The following is a 23,767-nucleotide window of genomic DNA, read 5'->3' as shown; positions in this document are numbered from 1 at the left end:
CCATTTATATTTGGCAATGATGCCAGTCCTCTTCTAATGCACACAAGCATTTTCGGCTCACTAGCCATGTTCACGTGTACAAGCGTATATTGATCTGTTGTCTCTTTCCCTCCTTACAAAGGAAAAAATAACCACACAGTTCAGTAATGCACGGGCTGTGCTCCACGATGGAAATACTGTGAGGCACTTACATGCAGAAGTAAATTTAGCTTAACATAAAAATAACCTTCGAAATAAAATTCGAAATGCCTGTTTCACAATTAACGTCAGGTGCTAATTTTTTTTCTGATGTGACAGGCTGGTTGAAGGGATCCAGACACATCTCCTCGCAGCACTCTAGGGCTCAGAAATGCCCTCGTCGCCTTTCGGTTCTTCCCTCCAAGTCTCGCCCTCTCTTCAGCCACCCACGATGCTCCTGCGGCTCGGCGGTGCGGTGCGCTCCCGCCCAGCCCGCTGCAGCCGCGCTGCGTTATTAAAGGCACACACACACCGTGTAAATAATTGATACGGAAACAGCGCGCTGCAGGAGCGGCTGCGCCTCCTCCTCCTCCCCCGGCCCTGCCCGCCCCACCTGCCCCGTTCCGCCGGAGCAAAGCGCGGCCGCGGGGCGGCGCGGAGCCCCCGCGGGGCCGCCCCGCGCCCTCCCCGCCCCGCGGCGCCGTCCCGCCCCCGGCGGGTCCCTGGCGGGGGGGCCGGGCCGGGCCGGCGGCGCGGCGGGAGCAGGTGCGGCCTCCCGGCACCGCGGGGGCGGAGCGGGGGGCGGTGGCGCCGGGGCCGGGCCGGCAGGTGGAGGCTGCTGGGAGGCGGAGGGCAAGGAGCCGGGCGGGTTTGCCTGCCCGCCTCCGGAGGTGCGGCCAGCGGCACGGCGCGGGGAGCGGGCTGCCGCGGGAGGCGCACGGCGGCAGCGGCGGCTGTGGTGGTGGTGGTGGTGTCCGCGTCCGCAGCCCGGGCCGCGGAGGGGCCGGCGGGGCCCCTTGCTGCAGAGCTAGATGTGCGGGACGCGGGGCTGCGACGGGTCGGCGGGGAGGTGCTGGAGGCTGCCGCCGCCGCTGCTGCCGCGACCAGGGGGGAGCCCTTAGCTGTGCGGGAAGCGGGGAAGCCGTGTCGGGAGCTGTTATTTTCTTCTCCTCCTTCCTTTGCCTTCCCTCTTCTCCCTCCTCCCCCTCCTCACCAAAACCGGGAGAGGAGGCGTGTTCGGTGCCTTGCTGCACCGGTTTTGCTTGGTTTGTTGTTGCAGGGTTTCGTTCGCGGGGTGGTTGGCTTTTGTTGTTTTGTTTTTGCTTTTTTCCTCCTTTTCCATCTCCCCCGCCTTCTCCCTTCCTCTCTTTTGGCTCATTGCATGCTCGGATCCGGCTGGATCCTTCCTTTTATTTTCGGCTGTGCCTCTCGGAAGGGGGAAGGGAGAGCTGGGATGAGTGCAGCTTGACGCACAGGCGAGGGGAGGGGGGGCACCGCCGGCAGTTGCAGCGGTTCGTGGCCGCAGGGTGCGGGTGAGGAAGGGAGCGAGCGAGGGGCTCGCTCGGTGCCTCCCCTTTTCTTCACCCCTCTCCTTCCTCCCCTCCTTCCTCTCTCCTTCCCTCCCTCCCCCATCCGTCTCCTGCCGGGTCCGGCTGGGAGCGTGTGTGCAATATCTTACGTTGCAAGGTGTGTGTGTGTGTGTGCGCGCGCGGAGCAGAGGGAGGGAAGGACTCGCGAGGGAGCCGGGGCTGCCCCAGCTCCCCCCTATGTGAGCCTCCCCGGGCGGCTGGATGGCGATAGACCGGCGCCGTGAGTCGGGCGGCGGGGGCCGTCCGCTGCCGGAGGAGAACGGCTCGGTGCCCGGGGCTGGGGGGGGGGCCGCCGCCGCCCCCCCGGGGCCGCCCCCCGCCAACGCTGCCGGGGTCGAGATCCAGGCGGTGCCGGTGCCACCGCCCGCCGCCGCCTGCAGCCCGCTCCTCCTCGACTACGACGGCTCGGTGCTACCCTTCCTCGGAGGGCTGGGCGGCCGGTACCAGCGGACCCTGGTGCTGCTCACCTGGGTCCCGGCACTCGTCATCGGCTTCAGCAAGTTCTCGGACTCCTTCCTCCTGGATCAGCCCGACTTCTGGTGCCGGGAGGCGGACGGGCAGGGCAACTGGAGCGGGACCCTGGCGCCAATCCACGCCAACCACAGCGGCAACGGCAGCAGCTTCCCCCCCCCGCCCGGGCTGCCAACCCCCGCGACGGGCAACGCCAGCGAGTGCGGCTGCCGCGAGTGGCACTACCGCATCAGAGCCGGCCTCGTCCAAAACGTCGTGAGCAAGGTGAGAAAGGCGACTTCTCTCGGCACCCCCCTCCCTCACCAGCCCTCTCGGACCCCCTCGGCCCGACCCTGGCCTCCCTCGGCGCCCCCTCTCTCCAGAACAAGGGGAGCAGCTGGACACGATGTGGATCTGTCCTTGCGTGTTGCTGCCGGGTCAGTCAAGTCCCTGTGAGTTACCCTCCCACTAGGATTAGGTGAATCCCAAGTCCCCGCAGTCCTTTCCCTCTCTGTGTGTCACGTCATGCCGGGTGTCCATTGTGTGGACTTGTACCTGGGCACTGGTTGTGGCTCTGGGTTGCAAAGTTACGTCCTGAAACGGGATCCTATGTATCTCTTTGGGATCCTGGCAATGGTAGATGTCCTACTGTCTCTGGACATGGGTGTCTGTGGAAAAGATGCTGAAGGCATGTGTCCCTAGCTAGTAAGGGGGAAGGGTTGTGAAGCAGACTGCAGTTGTAAAATCACTGATCTTTGTGCAAGTATCCTAAAGCAGCCCTACAAACCAAAAACCAGGTTGGTTTTTGGGGAAGCTGAAGAGATGGTGATGAGTGAAATAAGACAAAGTTCTGCTGAATTCTTCTGCTTTTGTACTTGATAACTGTTTTGGCAGAGCAGTTAAAGAAGAAATGTCTCACACAAGTTGTTTTACTCCAGCGGCAGAAAGTGCATGTTGCTCTGTTTTGTGTTACCTCATGTAATGGCTAAAGTGGAAAATTTCTAATGAGGAGACTGTGCCGCTTTCTGCACTCACTTTCTATTTGCTGAGTAGTGCATGCAAAAAACCCGCCTTGCCTTTTCACCTGAAAACTCTTGCGTGTTTGCAGTATCTGCCCTGTGAAAACCCTGCTGGCTGTGGATGGGCCTTACTGATATAAACAGGCAACTGGAGCTCTGGAAATGTAAAATGAAATGGTTACACCGGGGAAGTAGTTCCCTTAATCTCAAGATCCCCTCCTAAGATCAGCAAAAATTACTTCCTGCCTGGGAGCAGTGTTTTGGCTTAACTGTGTTTATCTAGTTGGGATAAAGAAATGCAGAAACAAATGGATGACTGGCATGATCGTGCTTTGGTCAGCCAACACACATTTGTATTGAATCATCGAAAATCATTTTGGTTTCTCTTTGTGTCCCTTGAAAGCGTGTGCAACAGGGAAAAAGCAGGTAAAGCAAATCCCTCAAAACCTTGAACCCAGAATGGATTAAAAAAAAAAAAAGTAACCCAGCTACAGTCCTTTCATGGGAAAAACACAGGTGCATGGTAGACATGAATGGTTTGTGATACATAAATGCATGATGTTGTTAAATATTTAAGAGGGTTAGATTTTGTTCTGTTTATATCCAGAGACTGAGCTATTCATATGTTTGGGTGTTTAACACTGACGCCTTAGCATGAAAAAAATATCTTGAAATATATCTTTTTAGTCTAAACTGTGAAATTATTTTTTTTAAAACTTTGAACCTTTTGAAGGTCATCATCAAGTTGGCCACAAAAGGTCGAGGGAGAGTTAGTTTGCTGTCTTGCATGCTCCTTTAAAAATAATAAAAAAGTGTTCTTTGGAAGAACTTGTGGTAAAGGGCAGATCAATTTTAAGGGATAAACAAACATCTTTGGCCCCTGCTGTCTTGTTTTCTATTAGAAAGAATAATAATAATCTTTTGAGACTATGGGTTTTTCCAGTGTGGAGTTTTTATTTTTATTGTATGCTTGCTTCCAAAAACTTGGCAGCTTTTTTGCTTTGATTTGTAATCCCATGTAATTATAATTAGGTTGTTTTCTTGGGGTCAGGATTCCTCCTTAGTTGGTGCTCTGGTTTTATTTTGGGGGTTTTCTGGGTGGGTGTTCTGTCTGTTTTTATCCTAATGAAGAAAGAGAAGAAAAATTCAGATAGAACAACAGCATAGCTTGATTTGGACTTCCTTTCTTATCAACCCCCAGGAGCTCTGATACTGTGGGAGCACTTCTTGTAACTGCTGACTCCTCTTACATGCATCTCACTGACCTTTGTAAGAAAGGGCTGCTCCGGTGGAATTCAAGAGACTGGATGTTCAGATCTTCCTTAACTCCCCTCAAAAATACATTTGTTTCTGTAATGTATTATACAATGTTCTCATCTTTCTAAATAGAGTTTTATTAAATCTCAGTCTAATATACGCATCTGTGTAGTAGCCAGGGGTTATATTGAAATATCATAAACAGAGCCAAAAGTATATTAATAAAAAATGTACTTTTGTTTGGCCAGTAAATCCTCTTGTACTTATCTTCAGCGGTCTGAGCTAATAGCTGTTGGATGCTCCATCATTGCTTTGTCTTCAGAAACAATGAAACAATTCTGGTTATTTAACACAAAGCATATTTGATATCCATGCACATGAGACATCTCCCCCCTCTCACCCCGTCTTCTTTGGGAGTGGAATAGCTGTCCTTAAACCGTGTTAAGTTCCACTGTCTCCATAGCCTCTCTCCTAGTGGCACCCTTCATCAGATGCTGTATCTCTGTCCAGGCTTTCTCCGCTCTCCCTTCCCCAATGCCCATTTTCTCCCATCCTGTGTAATGCTTGGGATTGAGGGAGTGGAGATCTTGCTATTTCCAGCCCTGCTCAGTGCTTTGTTTAGCCTCACTTCTGAGTCTTTGCTGGAGCCAGGGGTGGCCTTGCACCTTCCTTGAAGACTGGCATTTCTGTGTTAGATGCTGCCATTATCCTGACCTCCTTGACTGAGTCACTGGGAACGGTGCTTTTTTTAGTGCTGCCAGTCATTAGAACTGGAAATGGTAATAAAGGATGTAGTGCTTATTATTTAACACTGCTGAAATACATATGGGGAAGAGGTCAGATGCATAATTTAACCACAGGGATTCCAGTGGCCATGTTAAATCACCCTTCTGAGCTAATGTCCTGACTTGGCACATAAATCTTGAACTTTTTAGCTTGGTTTGTACATAAATTTCTTCCTTTAGCACTTGCAAGGCTTTTTCACTGCTAAATGCTTATTTAAAGATTTTCATCTATTCTTTATCACAACATCACCATGCTGCTATAAACAGAGTACACCGTCCAAAGGAAGGATGCTGAGAAATACACTTTTTTTTGCCATGGAGAAACCTGAGATCTCATTTTACCAATTTGTGCAGTGATGCTTCCGGTAAATTATTAGCACTAACACAATGAGCAACATAATGACAACTAAACATGACAACTAAATGACAATGACAACTAAACATGAAGCTTAGCAGGAAGTTGGAGTGTGTGCTCAGCAGGGACTTTTCTAACTCTCTCACTAATCTTTAGTGCCTGCATCTTCGGACCATCTGCAAATCCAGCTGTCATCCTGGGACAATGTTTTCATGGAAGCTTTTAGTTACAGGATTCATGTTTTTTGGTTTTTTCCCCTCTGTTACTTGGATGGCCTGTCCTCTGTGTTTGATTGCGTTAAGTGAGGTTTTGTTGTTTGGCATGCTAATTTGTATAATGGATACCAAAAGCTGATGATGGGCAAGGACTGAGGCTTGATTAAATTGCAGAGGTTGATGGCACAGCATCCCTCTGTGTGCACCCGCAACATTCCAGATCATTCCACCTCTTGGGGTTGGCATAGAGGGAAGCGGTTAGTTGAAGGCTGGGTTTTAATCACTCAGAGCGATTATGTAATAATATTTCATGTCTAGTCACAAGGGAATTCCTGTTGTGGCTGCTTTTATGCTCCAGATGCCTTGTTTTCCTGCAATGCTGTTCTCTTGGCTCTCAACTTCCCACTTGATTTGGGTTGAGTCATCGTCTTTCCAAAGCAACATGGCAATCATTTTACCTATTTGCCACTGATTTGATCATTCTTATGCCAATTTGGCTGAGCCTCTAGCAAATTGTCCCTGCCAAAAAAGCGGAGCCTGAGCCAGGAGAGCCAAGTGGTCCAGGAGTAGTGCTGTCTTGGTATGAACTTGGAGTGCTCTTTGCTCCTGCTGAGGGAGATGTCTGTGACGTATGAGTCTTTCTTTTCCTTGTTTTTATTGCGGTTCTGGCACTTTTCTGGGCATACCTTCAGCTGAATCACCTTCTCAACCTGGTAGAAAACTTTCTGTTTAAATACATTTTTTATTTTTTTTTTTTCTGGGTGTTCTGCTGAGTTAATGAAGTGAAATTGCTCTGTGCAGTAACATGTGCCCTAGTCTGTGATATTGTCTTGTGGAATTATTGTAGGTATCTGCAAGTAGCCAGAAATGCCACAGCAAACAAATTTCTTTGTGATAATAGTGATGATAAATTGGTCACAGCTTGTGGAGTGATATTTCTTGGGGTAGAGGATAGGTGTGCATTTCAAATGAACTTTCAGAGCATAATTGTTAATTACTTTGAAGGGATCACTCTGACAAGGTCCTTCCCAAAATAAGAACTATGCCACCCTTATCTCCTCCCATTTGTGCCTATTTGTAACCTCATTTGTTTCTGCATATTCTCCGGTTGGCTGGTCTCTTCAAAGAGACTTCAGAAGCGCTGATGCTTCTCTTTTTTTCCCTGTAACTGACAGGATTTGTCTTGTCAGTGTTAGTTCCTGGCTGCCTGGCTTCTGTCTAGTCCCAAATCAGTAAAAACCTTGGGTTATTGTACCTACTGCAGTAGTTGGGGCAGAAGTGTCAAGATTGAGGCTAGTACATCACCTGTGCCCTCGCTTCCATTGGACAGATTGAAGGGGGTGTAGGGTCTTGCAAGGCAGATACTTACAATGGGCAGAAAGCATTCTAAATTTCTTTGAAATTACTCTCTCAGCTCCTAATGGGTGCTGAAGAGGTCAACAAGTCCCTGTGGTCAGAGGTATCCAGAAATACTGTCAGACCAGAGCAAACTTCTACTACTATTTTTTTTTTATGCCTTCCTCTGCTATGGGAGAGATCCCAAGCTTTTTTTTTTCCTCTTCCCTCTGCAAGTTAGCTGATAAAGAGTCAGTGGTTGCTGCTCTGAGCCCTCACAGACTTCAGAAATCTTCCTGTTAAAGAGAAAGCAAAGGGGACCTGCTGGCTTGTCCTGCTGCAGCTGTCCTGGGACCTGCTCATACACACTGAGTGTGGTGGAGTCTCCCACTTATCAGGGCACTAGTGAACAGCACCCTGAAACAATGGGGTGAGTTTCTGGCTAAGTGGCATGAAGGAAGGGGACAGCTGTTTCGGGAATAGTACCTGCAGTTTCCCGGTGGTGAAGAAATGTCCTCGGCCTGAGAACAGGAAATAACCCGATGTTTGAGATAACCAAGTATGATATCACCGGACTACTTGTTTAGTGAGCTTAGATACTGGTTTTGTTTATTTGGAAGTGTTATGTACTGGCTAAAAATTCTTGAAGGAGTTGGTCTAGAAAACAGAGACTGGATTAAGACCAATACTAACATCGGAACTCATGTAGTCTTAGGTTATCTGTCTGGTAAGGATTCTTTTTACTAGAGGGGATGTACATAGAGTTCATGTTTATTATCACCCTTAAGATAAAGCATCTCAGTTACAGGAATCTGATTTCAGGCTACTGAAATAGTTTGTAAATAGTAAATAGTTTGTAGCATTGGTAGAACTAACAGTGATCATCCACAAAGGTAATTCCATATTGAAATCTCTTGAAGACATTCTCAGCTTTCCAAGACTTGCTATTGAGCCGTTCATATGCGTAATTTTGTGTGTGTCAAACAATTGCCTTTTATTTTTTCCTCCCCCTGGATGGACGTGATATTTGAAATGGTTGGGGTTTAGTTTGATTTTGCTTCCACTTCCTAATACATGTCGGTCATTTAATTTAAATACCAACTCTGCCAGTGTTATGGCAGAAGTTGCAGGCTACAGTGAATATTTCCCAGCTGTTCAGGCAGTCTAAATCCAAATTTCTAAAGTGCACTAACAGTTTTACTGCTTCTCACCCTGGCTACACGAGTGTAATTATAAAAGGTGACTTCATGGTTTTTTTTAAAGTGTTTGTCAAAGAGGAGGAACTGGCACTTAGGAAGGCATGTAATTTGTAGCCAGTTCTGATGGTGATGTTGAGATGAGGATTACAGGGCAGTCAAACATGAATGGGTTCATTTTTTAATGAAACAACATCTGGAATAGCACGAGATTTATGGTTTTCTTGAACTTAAAAACTTTTGGCCGTACTAATGGTGAAAAGTCTTAAATTAAAGTTTTCCAAATAAATTCTAGAGAGCTGCTAAACTTAGAAAATGCTGGATGAGATAGAGTGCTTTTGTGTACCTCATCTTTTGTTTTCCCTGTCAGCCTGTTAGTTTCTGCCTAGTTTCCCCTCCACGCTACCTGGCATCCCTGCTCAGGACAGTTGTTCTCACTCCCTCCCTTTCATACTCCTTCCTCCTCCTGCTCTTCTGCAGCACAGCCAGGCTGGTGCTGGCTTACCCACAAGTAACTGTGGAGTTAATTAGGCTGAGATCTTGCTGTAGAACAAAGGACTGGGGTCTGCTGCAGACAGTATGTGGAAGATCAGAATAACCTGTCATAGAATATGCTGCAGCTTTGCAGCAGTGCTGAGTGTTTAGTTCTGGCACTGGATTCCCTCAAAGCTGCTTCTCTTGGGCTGCGGTCACTTCACTCAAATGTGTGCCTAGATCTCACAATGTAATTTATGTTTTTTTTCCAGTAGACTTTTGACAGCAGGTGACTTTGCGTCCGTTCTGAATTCCCTTTTAAAGGCAAGGAGGAAGGAGGGAGAAAGGAGTTTCAACACCCTTTCAGGCCACATCATCAGAGGTCTCCAGGCAAACCCCGTGTCAGTGTCTGATAACCACCCGGCACTATACTAGAACTGCACTGGTCTGTGCCCAGTGTGGGTGCTGGGGAGCCTGCCCTCCCCACCAGCCTGTAAAACCTGGCAGACAGCAATGATTAATGTGTATGCTGAGTAGTTCCCACTGATCTGGGCCATATTGTACCTGCTGGAAACACACAATAGGTCTGTGCCTATTCCCACCCGGTGGGAGGTGGATCAGTGCTGTGTTTGGTGCGACTGGTGCATTCGGGGAGGGGGGGGGGGGGAGGAGAGGGAAGGAACTCCTGCCTATCCTGTGAGCTGATGAGGCAAGGGTAAATGTGCTCTGGGGGTGATGTGCTGTGTAGGAAAATTCGATGTAATAGTGCCTTGTACTACACAATTTTTTTTTCCCCTTATAATCTGGGAGAGCCCCAATTGCCAGTTGTTATGCTGAAACTCAAGAACAAAAGATTAGATAACCGAATGTATCCTGATACTCATTTCTGGGATGCCTATCTAGATCCACAAGGAGGAAAGCTCCTTGTGGATCAGGAATGCTACTTGTGAGATGCAGGGAAGTGGTGTGTTCTCCTTCTCCAGCAGCATGTGATTTATAGTTACCCTTGTGTTGTTTTCAGAGCAGGTTGGTCTGATTCCCTAGAAGAGGTTCTTTGCATCCAGGCAGTAGTGGAGGAATTAATTTTGGCCCAAGTACTGTCTCCCTGCTACTCTGCAGTGCTCTGGAGCTGCCTGGTCTCCCCATGGCCTCTAGGTCAAAGTCCACAAACATTTAGACAGTGTTGCAATGTCCACCCTACAAATATTATTAAGGATAGGGACTGTAAATTAAACTGTAAGACCTTTTCCCTGCTATGTCTTCCAGTGCAGTGTAAAACATGGTCTGCCCGAACAATACAAGCTTGACAGACCAGTTTCATATTCTGATTTGTAAAACAAGTGAAATATTTTTTCTTTCTTCCTTACCCTTAATATTTATTTAGGTATGAATTAATGCCAGACCCTGGGGGTTTTTTATCCCTGTGCCTCTCCTTTTCTTCTTGACTTAGTTGCAATAGCTGTAGTCCGCAAATGATGAGAGGGCAGGGTCATGGCAGCAATTGCATGTCAAAGTTAAGGTGTCTGATCTTTTTATCTACAATGGCAAGTATTTCTCATGAGGAATTACTTTCTCCTCTTGTCTACTGCTTCACCCTTCTCCATTTCAGAGTTTTATGCCATGCTTGACATTTTCATTTTTTCCCCCTGGTTTTAAAAAGACCCAACAAGATAGTAAGCTGGGTTTTGCCATGTCAGCCCTCTCAAAGTGGCAGCCTGCAGCATGTTTTGAGCATGGGTGTTTTGGTAGGCTGAAAAATACCAGTTCACAAAGTGTTAACTTATTTTTGATAATGAGATGATAACAAATGTTAATATTTAACTACACTGTTGGGGTTTTTTTAGATGTGGTTTCTATTTACAGTGCTTAGACCCGTTCTAAATACAAATTTGATAGCTACTTTAACTTTTTTAGTTTAGTTGCGAAGCAGCACGTGCGTTGTTCAGAATAAAGGTGGTGGTCAGCTGAAAACTGAGAAGTGGCACTCAAATACCATTTTTCAGTGTGTGTCTCAGTCCTAGGGATGGGTGTGGTTACTCATGATCTTCATGCAGCCAGAGGGACATGAACAGCTACAAGGTCTTATAGCAAAGACTGGGTTTTAGATTAAAATCAGTTTTGTGACAATGTCTCCTAATCATGTCAGAATAGTGTAGAAAAGATCCTTAATTGCAGCACAGAGATGTAAAAGAGATACTGAAATATCCTGATGCTGCTCTCTGGAAAATTATGAATATACTGTTATGAATAGAGTATTCAGGGAAGCTGCAAGCAAGATCTTGTATCTCCCAACCCTTTGATGTTAGCTGACATTATGAAGTTGGGATAAGCGAAGCAGATAACATCAGCTGAGAAGCAAGTTAGTTGACTAATCTCTGGAGGGCGAAGGCTAGAAAAGATCTAAATGTCTCAGAATAAAGGGAACTCCTACTGAAAATAAAAGAAGTAGTGATGGAGAAGTGGGTGGTACCTGGATGCTACTAAAGTTGATTTAATCATGTTAAGTATTCAGAAGAATGTCATATGATTAACAAATCATATTCTAATTGTTAGCGTATTAGCAGTGATTATTTACTTAGCAAACTTCCTTCTTCCCTCTCCCAGTGGGGAAAAGAAAGAGAGCAAAGTTGGAATAGAAGAGCTAATTGCCCCTGATTAAAGTGTGAAGTTGAAGGATAGATGAAACTTTTCCAGTTTTGCAGTGTTTCAGCTGGTATCTCATTATCTTGGGATTTTGCTGATGTGCTTTGTGGATAGCTTGGAGAGTCTTTTTTGCTTATGGCATAGACTAAGCAATAATTTAGTGCAGAATGTTAAATCTTTTCCAAGTTAGTTTACTGGCTCTGAAATGAAGTCAGTCTGTGTCCTTTTGCGTATTTGAAGTGTTGGGCTTGTTTTGTGATTGCAGTGGTTTTTGAGCCGTCTCATCACACTGGAGAGATGGCTCTTAAAAGTGAGCCATGACCAAAAGGCCTTAGAAAGGCCTTTCTGCTTCTTTGGGACAAATGGAGCCACAGGACATGCTGCACATCCCTGTGGGGCATAGTGGGGACAGCCTGTTTACCCTGAGGTAATTATTATAAGAGGCAATGTGCCTTTGCCTCTCCTATTGCAAACAGCTTGATGCAATCTGTCTTAGGTATCCCATTATCACGACAGAGTTGAAGTTTGTAAACCAGGAGGAAGTGCCATGTCTTATATCAGTGTTAATGCAGTGATGTGTGGCACTGAGCCTGTGTGCTTTATTTTTAAAGCTGAAATACCAGACTTAAGAAATATGCACCTAAAAAGCTAATGCAGAAATTTCACGGCTGTCATGTGTATCAGAAAATGCAGTTTTGAAGGATGTGTTTCAGCAACTTAAACTACATTAAACTTAAGAAATCATTAAGGAAACTTTGTGAAGTCCATGGTTATGCAGTCCTGTACTATTTTGCGGGGTTGGAAACTGTTTTCATAGGTTAATGAAACTGCTTTCGTACTATGCTGCACAATCTAATTATATCTTTCTTGGAAGACAGCTAAGCATGTGTCCTCTGGCTCACATGCCCTCCCCTCTTTTTCTCTCCCCACTCCTCTGCCTCCCCATGTCCCCAAAAACTTTGTGGTAGTAGTCAAAAGCAGTTTCTTTGCGTTACTTTTCAGATGGTGTGTTGCCCAGACGGTTGGTCATGTCTATAGTTAAAGCAACCTGACCACTTCTATGACCTTGTGTTCAGTGATCACAAGTGATTTTTCTGGGCTGCAGCTTTCCTTGCCAGGTGTCTGTCATGGTCAGAAATGGATTACTGGTTTCCGAGAATGAAAAGTGAAGAAAATGTTGTTTCCACTGCAAGAAAAACAGATTGGATAAGAAGCTGAACAAAGCAAACCCTTGCATCTGTTGAGTTAGTAAGCTCTTTAGTGTATGAGAATAGGGCCCCCAGGTTTGTTGGGAATGGGAAGAAGGCAGATGTTGAGCTAAAGGTGATACTCTGGTACAAAAAATATCTCTGTTGACAGTAAAAGTTCTTGCAAATTCGGATGATTATAAACTTCTCAAAATACCAGTGTGTTACTTGCTCAGTAAAAATTTGGTTTTGAAGTATTTATCTTTAAGGTTCTAAGCACTTAGGCACCAGTCAAAGCTTTTCAGCAAAAGCATCCACTTATGATAAAGCTGAACTGTGTTAGATGTACTTGGCTCTTGGAGGTCTAGCATCACACAGAGAGGAAGTAGCTTGAAAGTCAGGTGTTGACTGTGTGTTGGATTGAGGCATTCAAGCGTAGGTGGTGTAGGCTTATTTGAGTGGCTGTTCAAAGAAAACAAACAACAAAACCCTCTCAATAGCTGGTTTGTTGTGTTTTCTTGTGTGTTGTGTTTTTAATGACTCTTCTGGTTTCCAGTCCACTTGTGTCTGATTAAAAACATAAGGAAAGATGTAGTTTGGAGATGTTTGGTTCTGAATGTGACTGGTAAAAGAAAGAGCAAATCATTAATTTTTATACCTTCTTCTCAAGTCTTCCAGGATTATTGCTTTTAGTTTTTTACTCTATTAATGTCCTTATTTTGAAATGTGACCTTCTTGATACTTCCACCTAGCTGGTTGTACTGGTGGTCAAAAAATGCCGTGTGTTCTCAAGAACATTTTATTGACACTTAAAATACAGATCAGGGAGTGCTTTGCCCAGCTGTGATCTGAAGGAAGAGGCATCCTTACTCTGAATGTTAAATAGTTTAAATACGCTGATGTTGCCATGGCTGAGGAGATACAGAGATGCCTGTGGTAGTAAAACCACCCCAGCTTTAGGTGTTGCAATTGGGCTGGCACATCCCTCTGGGAAACTTCTTCTGCAACCTCTTTAGTGTGGTTTTACTGCACAGTTGTTTTCTGTAGAGTTGGGTATCACACCACTTTCTGGAACTCATGCACTTTCCTTAACATTGAATGCAGCCACAGTGTCATCTTTGGCCAGCAGCTGAGAAGGGGAGGAGAGAAATGTCCTGTGGCAGTCTGGATGGAAATTTTGCTACAGTGGTCTCCTGTGGCTGTAACTAGGAGTACTACTCAAATTGTTTAGTACTGGGAGGAGGCATTAGTGCTAGGTAGAAGTACTAACTTCTTTGCTTTTCCATTTGTTTGGGGATTTGTTTATAGTGCTTCATCTGCTGACTTTGAGATTTTCCTCCAGAAATAAGTACCTGGAGACTGCTCTGCCTTTTTTAACATATCTTATATGAGAAGCATAACTTTATTTTTTTACTATTTTATTCTTTTTAAAAACAGCTTTGGTTCATGTTGTTTTTTTAATAAGAATGCTCTAAGAGAATCTGAAAGCATCATAAATTTTAAGTCTCACTAGGTAAGGTATTTACATAGAAGATGGATTCTAGTGCTGTGTGGGGTAAATTGTGGGGGTTTGGTTATAAAAAGATGGAGCAGGAAGGAGAGGAACAAAGAAACATGAGAACCAACACACTTCAGTGACGAATGATAGTCTTACTTTCATTTACTGGTCTTAAAATCATTATCTAATGTGCAGGCAAGCTGGTGGCTTTTCCCCAGGCAGGGGGGACTTTGGGACTGCTGTGGTAAGCTGTGGCATACATGACTGATATGCAGAGGCCTGGGCTCCCACAGCGAGGCTTTTACCCAAGGGGTTGAGAGACCACATACAGTGTCTGGGGCATGTTACCTGTGTTGGGACAGAGTCTGTGAAGGCCAGCACAGCAGCCAGGTGCTGCCTGGCTGGGGAAAGACCAAGGATGCAGCTTCGTGCCCGGCTTAGGGCCTTCCAAGGCAGCAGCACTGGTGATCCTTTGGTGTCCTCTTGCTGAAACCACTGCAGAGAGCAGTCACGACAGAGCTACCATCCACCTGCAGACCGTTTAGGAGAAGGCGGACTTTCTTTCAGCAGCAATCTGGGCATGAACTGTTGGAAACAGACTGTGAACCCACAGTGTGGCAAGAGTGTGTGTCCAGTTCCCCTCCCGTGGGCTTTTTGTGCCAGACTCCGAGCAAGCATTGTACTAGACCATCTCTCCTGTCTTATTTCTTCTTTTTAGGACAGAAGAGTCTACTTTGCACTTTTTCATGTTATCAGGTTGAAGGTAGAAACCAAATCCTCGGTAGGCATGTTACTATGACCTTTTAGCAGTGGGTATTAAGTCTGCTTAGATGCCACAGCCAGCCTCCAGAGGACAAGGACTTTTGAAGCAGGAGCCCTTAATTGCGGCAGCTTGTGTTTGTAGTTACAACTTTGCATTTGTGACTTTGTAACTTCATTGCAAATACTGACTCACTGCATGAAACCTGTCCGGATTTTCACCCCTTGTAAAGAGTTACAGAATGGTTACTGTTTGGTTGCATTACCTTTTGCCAGGTGCTTTCCAGAGCAGCCCATATTTTAAATAGTCCTCCATCTTGATTGTGAAGCATAGTGAGTCACAGCATGGGTGGTGACTCACTGATACCCGTTAAACATTAGGATCCTTAAGGTGTGACTCCTTAAGCTTTTGACTAAAAAAAATGCTGTCACAACATGAAAAAAACCCCACTTGCAATATATTGCACATCTGCATAGGCGGCAAATTCTCTACAATGTACCTTTTCCACCAACATATTTTATATGCAGTTATTTTTGCTTGGCATAACAATACAGTCCTTTTTCTTTAGCAAGTCATTTATCTGATCTCTTGTGTTAGGATGATGGATGGAGGACAGAAAGACAGGGGCACACAGAGAAATCCCAGGGAAGGTTTAGCAGCATCCTTCCTTTAGGCTGGGTGCTGTTAACTCCTGAGTGGGACACCAGGGAATTCAGTCAGAGCAGTTAGGGGGTTTTAATGGTCTCCTGCTTGTAACAGATTAAACTACCTCTTACAAGAGGTGGTAGAGGATTACTGTCCAGTCTCCAGCCAAAACAACCTCCCAGTGCAGATTTACTTGGAGTGCCAGTTGAACTGCCAGTCATCAGCACTGCCCACCCCAGTGTTTTGTTCTACAGGGACATGGAAACCCATCACTCCTTTCTTTGTGGAGCAAACCTGACTGTCATCTTTGCAGAATGAAACTACCGGCACTTGGAGCAGGACCTGCCACAGCTCTGGGCACAGCCGTGCCATGTGGGCACGTGACAAATAAGTTCTGCTCTGCTGAGCCCAGGTGTATATAAGGGGAGAGCCAGCACTGTTGCTGTGTAATAGTTCCTGCTTTATTTCTAGCTCTTCAAAGCTGAGGTTTTTCCATGTGGATGGGAAGGGGCAACACAGGTCTCTGGCAAAATTTCTGTGCTTTCAGCATGATGAAACCTTACTGGTTTGCTCTGCTGCTGTGTTAAGATGGGTAGGGACGATATGCTAGCTATTAAATATGTATTTTGTCTTATTAATGTCATCTTTACCTGAGGCTGCTTTTGACTGTAGCATCCATTTTTCTTCTGTCCTCTCTCCTTATTCTTGTCTCTCTTTGCAAGTTGAATGCCCTGGTGGCACCTACCACTGTTGTGCCAAATTTATTTTGGGTAACTGCTTCATGGTGACCTCTCTGTGGTTTGTGACAGCTGCCAGAGGAGAAACCAGGATATACTTGAGCTCTTAGTACAGAGCAAGTAATTTGGGGTCATGGCAGATTCTCTGGAATTTTTTGTTAAAGCAACTGTTGATATATTTCACCATTTCCCAATTTACAAGTTTGGAGGGTTTTGCAGAGGGGGAGGTTTCAGGAAGGTCAAGGGCCGCCTGGTCTGCTAGCACCCACGTTAGACTGCCCGTGTGGGCTTGGGGGAGCAGCTCTGATTTCTGCTGGCCTGCAGAGCGAGTGCTTAACCAAGGGCAGGGAAGGGCCAGATGCAGGGTTTGCAAGGAAATAAGTGTTTTTATTGTCAGAGCAGCTGGGGAGTTGGACAATAGCCTTAAAAACAAACAAACAAAGGATGACTCGCAGATAAGTTATCGAGAGGAGTGGGTGTATTTTGGGCACGACAAGCTGATACATTGACTCTTCTTCTGCTTTTAAACTCTTACTTTGTGTGCCAGTGTGCCAGAGGGGTTTGACGTCTATTGTCCTCGCCTGAAATTTAACAACAGTCCTTCTTGAGATTTTGGCTCTTCCAAACATGAGCCTTTACCTACGTGTAATCTGGTACTGCACATTCTCTGCCACGGGCTTGTGTGAGGGCCAGCTACCTTTGGCTAGCAATAGTAAGCTTTGAAAATAGAAAGACATCAGGGTATCTCTTTTTTCTTTTTGCACTTAGAGGACACTACTGTTCCCCTGACATCAATAAATTTAAAAATTAATTACTGAATTTTAAAATGTGTGCTTGTATAAATATGACTATCTTTAATAAATCGAATTTGTTCTCTACAAACAAAAATGATTTTTCATTTTCGAGTAGCATATACACCTTCTGGATTGTGAAAATGAAGCTGGAGCATTTTAAAGCTTACCTGGAGCTCAGATATATATCTTGAATTTTGTTTTGTTTTCAGCTTGTCTGGGCAGATATTTTTATTTGCTAGCTGGAGATTGGTTCTAGAGTTGCAAGTATTAGTAATTGCATTTCCTCCACTTGCTCCTGAAAAGTCAAGGTTTTTGGAGAGCAATTCTCACTGCCTTGCTGAGCTGTTTGCTGCAAATAATTCATAGCTATTTGGTGGAAAAAATCCTTGCTCAGACTACTTGTTTATGGTTCTTTAGTGCCTTCAGTCTGTAGGGTGGAAGATTACACGTGTATGTCCCAACTTGTACAGATCAGTGCAGAGGAGAACTCAAAAATACATTTAACTTAAACAAAAAGCCTGATCCTGAAAGCTGGCACATTTCTTTTGGCCACAAAATTGTTGTACCTCTTAGTGACATGGTATATTGTAGTGAGGACATCTCTGATGTTGAACTGGAGGGCTGAGTCTTGCCTTATTTGTGGAAGGGCTGTACGTCATGGAAATGTGCAGTGCACCTAATTGAACTGTTTTGAGGGAAGCTCTTTTTGAAGTTGCATCTAACTTTTAAAAAATAAATTGCATACTTCTACTTTGTGTTTTTGGCTATGAAACCCCAGTTCGTGGTGTCAGGAGGGCTGCTACTATTACATTACACACAAACAGCCATTTATTCTGCAAAGTTTCAATTCTAGAGTATCTGACTCTCCAAAGTTAGCTGTACTTATTTGTCATGTAATGTGCATGGCTCCCATTACCATCAATATTTGAGCGCCTCACAAACCGCAAACAAACATATCTTCTTATATTTATTCAAGGGTATAATAGTAAGTATCCACACTTTACACATAAGAGAGATTAAGTTACATCTCTGAGGGCAATGAAGTTGTTGGGCTAAAGCCAGGAATGCAATCTGGTTCTTCTGGTTTCCTCTGCCTAGAAGGAAAATGTCTTGGAGTTTAGGGAAGCCTCACTAGAAACCTTGTTTTTCCTATCTTTCTCATGGGAATGAGGCAGTACCCTAATGACAAATTGCCTGAAATGGTTCATTTCCCCTTCCTTTGGACAGAAAGGTTAATTTCAGTTTTAGGCATAGCTTTATTGTGGAGGTTCAGAACCTGTCTGGTCTCTGAACCATGAAATGTCACCGTGGGGGCTTCTGTCCCAAGAAGTTGCATGGCTGTGCTGGGATCTCCAGCTGCCCTGTCTAGCTCCATGCCAGGACTTGTCTTGACAAGCTGTGCCTTTATTTAGTCTTCATCCCCCTTCTACCACCTGGGGAAATCAAGATGCTTTTCTGAAAACAAAAGAATCCTGACACTGAGAGCCTGAAGCTAATGGCCATCAGGGTCTGTGGCAAAGCAGCTGTTTTTCCCGATATTTCCAAGCAGCTCTGAGGATATCAGCTGGAGCACTTGCTCTTAAATTGTCAGGCTTACTGCTGGTGGGCTTCATGGGGCTCTGATAATGGGTGTCTGGGGCTGCAATGACAGCTGCAGCAGTATTGCCAACGTCAGATGGAGATATCCCCTTAGGCTAAACTCGTGTGACCTGGAGAGGGGGAGACTTAAGTGTTGGATATTGTCATCTTACAATTAAGGGTCTGATAAAACTCACTGAAGTAAATGAGTCTTTAATTTGCTTCTTGAGGTCTTGGATTTGACTTGAGGGGGAAAGTTTTCCTCTGCTGTTTCCTTGCACTTGTGTTAGGACTGACATTTGGAAGAAGCTCTGCACTGATATTACTATGTTAAAACACATCTGAGAAACTAATTTATTTCAGTTTATCTGTCTCTTTTTTTCTTCCAGTGGGATCTTGTTTGTGATTCTGCCTGGAAAGTCCACATTGCTAAATTTTCCCTGCTTGTAGGATTAATCTTCGGCCACTTAATAACAGGATGTATAGCTGACTGGTAAGTGAAAAATTCTTTAATGCAATGTAACTACAAATAAGTAACAGTATAAAATATTGTTTTGATTGTCTTCTACTTTATATTCATGAAGAACCTTCGCATAATGATTTCTCAGGTTCTGAAAGAACCATGATGGACAAACAGTTTAAAACTGTTTTAATTGTTTGAACCTGAGTAATTTATATCAAGGTAAATAACACAGACTCTTCTCTATTTGCCTTAGCTATTTCCTGCTGACACAACTTATTACAGCTGTAAAGCTAGTACAGAATTTAGTATTTTCTAATTATACAAGTGAAGCCTTTAGTTTAGGGTTTTCTTTTGCTTAAATAAGTAGGGCCAAAAGAAATTGGAAGCGGCATTGATTTCACTGAAAACGTGACTAATGTAGTGTCAGCCTTGTGCTTACACAGTATCTTTCGGTGAGTTGAAGGCTGCCTTTTGCAAACCTTTCCCTTGTTCTTCTTTTAAAGTTCTTGTTAAGCAAACATTTTGATGTAGTGTTAAGGATTTGCTGACTAATGTCGTGCTAGTATTGGGGTATTAAACTTAAAAGAGTAGACTGCAATTCTTTAAACTGCTATAGTTAAAGGCGTTATTGGATACCCCAATTATGCTGAGGATTCAGCTTTTATTTTAGAAAATGGTCTTGTAGTGTAGAAGAGGGGAAAGAAAAATTAAAGGGATGACTCAAGTGATTTCAGTGGAAACTTGCAGCATCTGAAACAATAGCTCTGTGATGCTGTCCCAGTCATTTCGGTGGCTTCTAGCACAGTTGCCAATGTTGGTGCTTTAAATGGCCCCAAGTTAACTCTTTTGCCATTATCTAGAACAGGAAAGGAAGAAGAGTTGCCTATTAGGGAAATCTTATAAAGCCTCAGCAACTCACTAGTCAGCTGGGAGAGAAAAGGCCCCCTGCAGCTGTGCAGTAATTTGGATCAAGCATTCCTAGTGAAATTGCATCTTAATTCTTGAATAGTCGCTGAAAGTTCTTGGGCAAGCAAGGAATCATGACTTTTCAGTGAAATAGGGAACATGCATGAAATACAGTTGAATTTGATTAAAATACCACAGTAAAACGGGGCTCTAAAAACTCATAGGAAATATAGAGGGGAAATGAATGAGAGATCTTGCTTGGCTTTCCTAAAAAGGAATCAGTGTGGAGAAATCAGACTTATTACCAAGTTAGGAAAGTGGTGCTATAATTGACAAATAAGCCACAAATAAGTGAACAACTTGTTGCCTAAGGCACTGGCTTTGAGAGAGAATTGCAGTAAGCAGGTTTAATAGCTCTCTGCTACCAAAAGGAGCATTCTGTGCTTCCATCCATTTCTGTCCCCAGCGTGTACTTTGCGCTGCCACATGCGTTTGTTGGACCCCTCTGCGAGCGGCTTAGCTGAGCTAATGCAGCATAAAATTACCCTAATTTTAAAATACCTAGAAATGTCTAGTGAGTTTACGAGAATCTGGCTTCCAGCTGTGGTACAAAGGAGAAAAAGGGTAATTTGGTGGCTGGAGGGAACAGTGACCCTTTTGTGGGTGACCAGAATGGACACAGTTTGCTGCTGCCAAAGCTAGTCCTCACACTCCTGTTTAGTGCCTGTTGCCAGCTGATGTACCTAACCCAGTAGGGCTCCTGTGCTGGATAGTCTTTTCGTCATTTAGCAGTAGCATTTGGGGACTGGTAAAAAAACACCTAAATGGAATTTACTTTGCTGTTTAATCACAGCTTCAATTTCTGCAAAGGTGGAGAGTTGTGTGGAGAGATGGATACAAAGGGAATTGTACAGATTGTACCTGTAGAAAGAGAAAATTAAGTAAAAAAAGGATGTCAGTCCCAAACAAGAGCAGAGGAGATTAAACAGAGTAATGTATAGGAATTGTTACAAAATTTCAAAATCTGTTCTCATTTCACTTATATACTGCTCTCCAGTGTAAATAATTAGAAGATGCTTTGGGTTTTTTTAACCACTAGGGGTTTTGCTTTTCCTTTTTGAAAGAAGGTTTTAAAGGTGTACAAAGCAAAGGCATAGAGTGTATTAAAGCAATTTGCTAAGTAAACTGAGTGCTCTCTGTTCAAAATACAGTTGGTGTGCATGCTGGGATAGCTCTGTGTGGAAAATCTATAGGAGGAAAGTCTGTAAACATGCTCAGATATGTGAAGACCGACTGTGTCCAGCGCCTGAATAAGTTACTTGTTCCACAAGCAAAGTGCTACTGGCAATTTTGCCACCTCCAGACTGAGGTTTGTGTGGAAGGCTTCCTTCTGGAGCAGGTGGGCTTGGTGTTCATGTAGCATCAAGACAGTAGATTGGTGCCTCTCACTGTCCTACAGTGCCCCTGCTTTGCACCTGCTCTGATGCTTTTTGGAGCCTTTATGTCAGTTCAAGTCCCAAAACCAAGAGAGAGCCTGCAAAGAATGTCATAGGAAGAGCAATTTGATCAGCTGCAACAGCAAGGTACATGCGTAGGAGCATGGGAAGAACAGGTCTTGTCCTCAGACCATTCACTCTTCCCCTGTGGTGCAACTCTGACATTAGGAATATCTTTTTGATGTATTTGCTTATCACACTGTGTGGGTTACAGATTCTTCAAAAGCCTGGGATTGCTTGTATCTCTAGTTATTTACCTGTGCAGGCAGCATTTAGCATTTGATCTAGATAATAGCATGCAGTGTAGGCTGAGACTTCCGTGATACAGAAATCTCTCTCTGGAACAGTTTGGATGGCAGCAGATAGCATCCTGGGGCTGTTTTACCAGCAAAATTGTGTATGGTTTAATTTCTCACAAGCATTTCCATGTACTGTTAGATAATTCTGTCTGCATATAAAAGGCTTTTTTTATGCTCTAAGACACCATCCTGTCAAAACACTGCTGGATCACCAAATATATGGCTGATAGCTGCCCTGGAGCTTTGTTTTTTGAGAAGTGTGCTGCATGCCGGGGTGAAGAACACTAGTTTTGTGTTTGTGAGGACATGCCTCCTACCAGAGGGCTTACCTGGCCTCAGTTGGCTTTCACAGGCCCAGGACGCCCTTCGATTTTCTGATTTTTCATTACCAGCAACCATTCATTTGCATAACTGGTATAATGGTAGAAGAAATTCTGCATCCTAATAATGGATAACCTCAAGTACAGAGGATGGGAGGAGGGGAAGAAGGGAACTGAAGTATGCTAAGCATGAGGTCTTTTTCAATCAGCATCAGGGAATGGCAGGTCAGGCTTGTGATGAGAATTAAGTTCCTAATTCTGAGGGTTTGCATAATGCCTTTCATCTGCAAAACACTTCCACAAATACTAATTGGTATGAATTACAGCTTGGCATAACAAAAATGGGGCTGCAAAAGTCTGTGGAGGTTGCTGATAACACAAAGTTCATTGGCTTTTTGTCTGTATTCAGGGTTTCATGTGAGGTACTTCCCTTCCCTGCCCAAGTGCTTTGTGTTCTGTAAATATAAAATCTGAAGCACACACAGCAGAAACTGCCCTTGTGTCCAGCATGTCCCCAGTGCATTCCACATCACCAATCCAGTGATGTTATGTTCCCACCCTCAGCTCAACAGCAGCTCTTCTTCTGGTGGGCTGGGCTTGTACGCTGATGGAAAGCAGCCTGCTCTGACCATGCTGTCTTCAGTTTGCACATTGGTTCTGTTTTAAAACATTGTTCTTTTTTAAAAACTTTGAATGGCTAATGCTAGCAATTTAAATCTTTGAGGTGCCCCACAGGTGATGCTACAGCTGAAAATTATAGTAAACCTGTTTTCATGCAAGGAGCCATGACATCACTTTCTTAGGTGTGACTTTGAAAAAGCCCGAATGATGACTGGTGCACTCTTCTAGTTCCCAAAAATGTAAAAAATTATACCAGTGTCTCCTTTTCAACCCTTTTCTCCCTATTTTATGGATCTTGTCCATTTTAAGTAATGCAAACCACAAAGTTGTAATTATGAATGCATATATATAATGTGTTTAATAACTGCTGGTAACAATCTGCTGAAATAATTGAATAGAAGTGCTACAGTATGTGAAGCTGGACTAAGTTGTGAGATTTAAATGCTCTTTATTGTGCTGACATTCAACCTGATGGCTGGCTTGCAGCTGACAGACTGCTTTGAATGGGTCTGTGAAAGCTGCCTACGAAAAGCAAGTTCATGTATTCTTTGTGGAAATGGCATATGGAGCTGACTAAAAGGGATCCTCAGTTCCACTGGAAAACTTGTGGGAGTTGACAAGTTGAAAAAAATTTGGAAACCTCCACATAATGATCCAATTTTTGCTTAAAAATAGCCATGTGCTCTGGTGCTTCGTATCATTCTCCTTGCACAGGAAGAGAGGGGGAGAAGGGGAAATTATAAACACTAAGCATATGAGTAAGAGATGTAAAAATCTCATGTTCCTTGAACATAAAAGAGCTAAACTCTGGAGCGACTGCCCCCACATTCAGTGACAGCATAATTCTTTCTCCTTGTCAGCACTGCACCAACACATGCAATTAGAGGTTGCAGCTGCAAAGGAGGGCTGCAAGTCCTCATGCCTCTGTTGCCTGAAATTATTTTTGGAGTGGTTTATTCCTCACCTTCCAGTCAGGCTGGTTTTGTGGGTCTCTGCAGCTGCTGTAGGGATACCAAGTGGAGGGACTGGAAGCTCACAGTTTTCTTGTGAGTGTTACTTTCAGCTCTCTGAGGCTCAGCAAAGTGACATGAGTCCTGTTTTGTGCTCGATCCATGTTTGTTAGACTTACCTGCAACAATGAGACCAAGAAAAGTAGTTCTTTTGAGCCACCTGCTCTTGCAGATGAG

The 23,767-nt window shown here is 44.4% G+C and overlaps 1 protein-coding gene across 4 annotated transcripts in view; it reads left to right on the top strand.

The window, feature by feature from the left end:
- The first annotated feature begins 904 nt into the window (after nt 1-904).
- Nucleotides 905-23,767, top strand: part of SLC22A23 (solute carrier family 22 member 23) — a 114,478-nt gene continuing 91,615 nt past the window's right edge. For all 4 annotated transcript variants that reach the window (XM_064663174.1, XM_064663166.1, XM_064663156.1 and 1 more), the window contains exons 1-2: nt 905-2,282; nt 18,865-18,968. In XM_064663174.1, the coding sequence (XP_064519244.1) occupies nt 1,749-2,282; nt 18,865-18,968 (638 nt within the window). In that variant the 5' untranslated portion in view covers nt 905-1,748. The remainder of the gene's footprint in view (nt 2,283-18,864; nt 18,969-23,767) is intronic.

The sequence above is a fragment of the Pseudopipra pipra genome, chromosome 1, assembly GCF_036250125.1.
Source record: "Pseudopipra pipra isolate bDixPip1 chromosome 1, bDixPip1.hap1, whole genome shotgun sequence".
In the NCBI taxonomy this organism is placed as follows: Eukaryota; Metazoa; Chordata; class Aves; order Passeriformes; family Pipridae; genus Pseudopipra; species Pseudopipra pipra.
The sequence above is the reverse complement of the archived record's forward strand: the minus strand, read 5'-3'. Positions and strand labels throughout refer to the sequence as shown.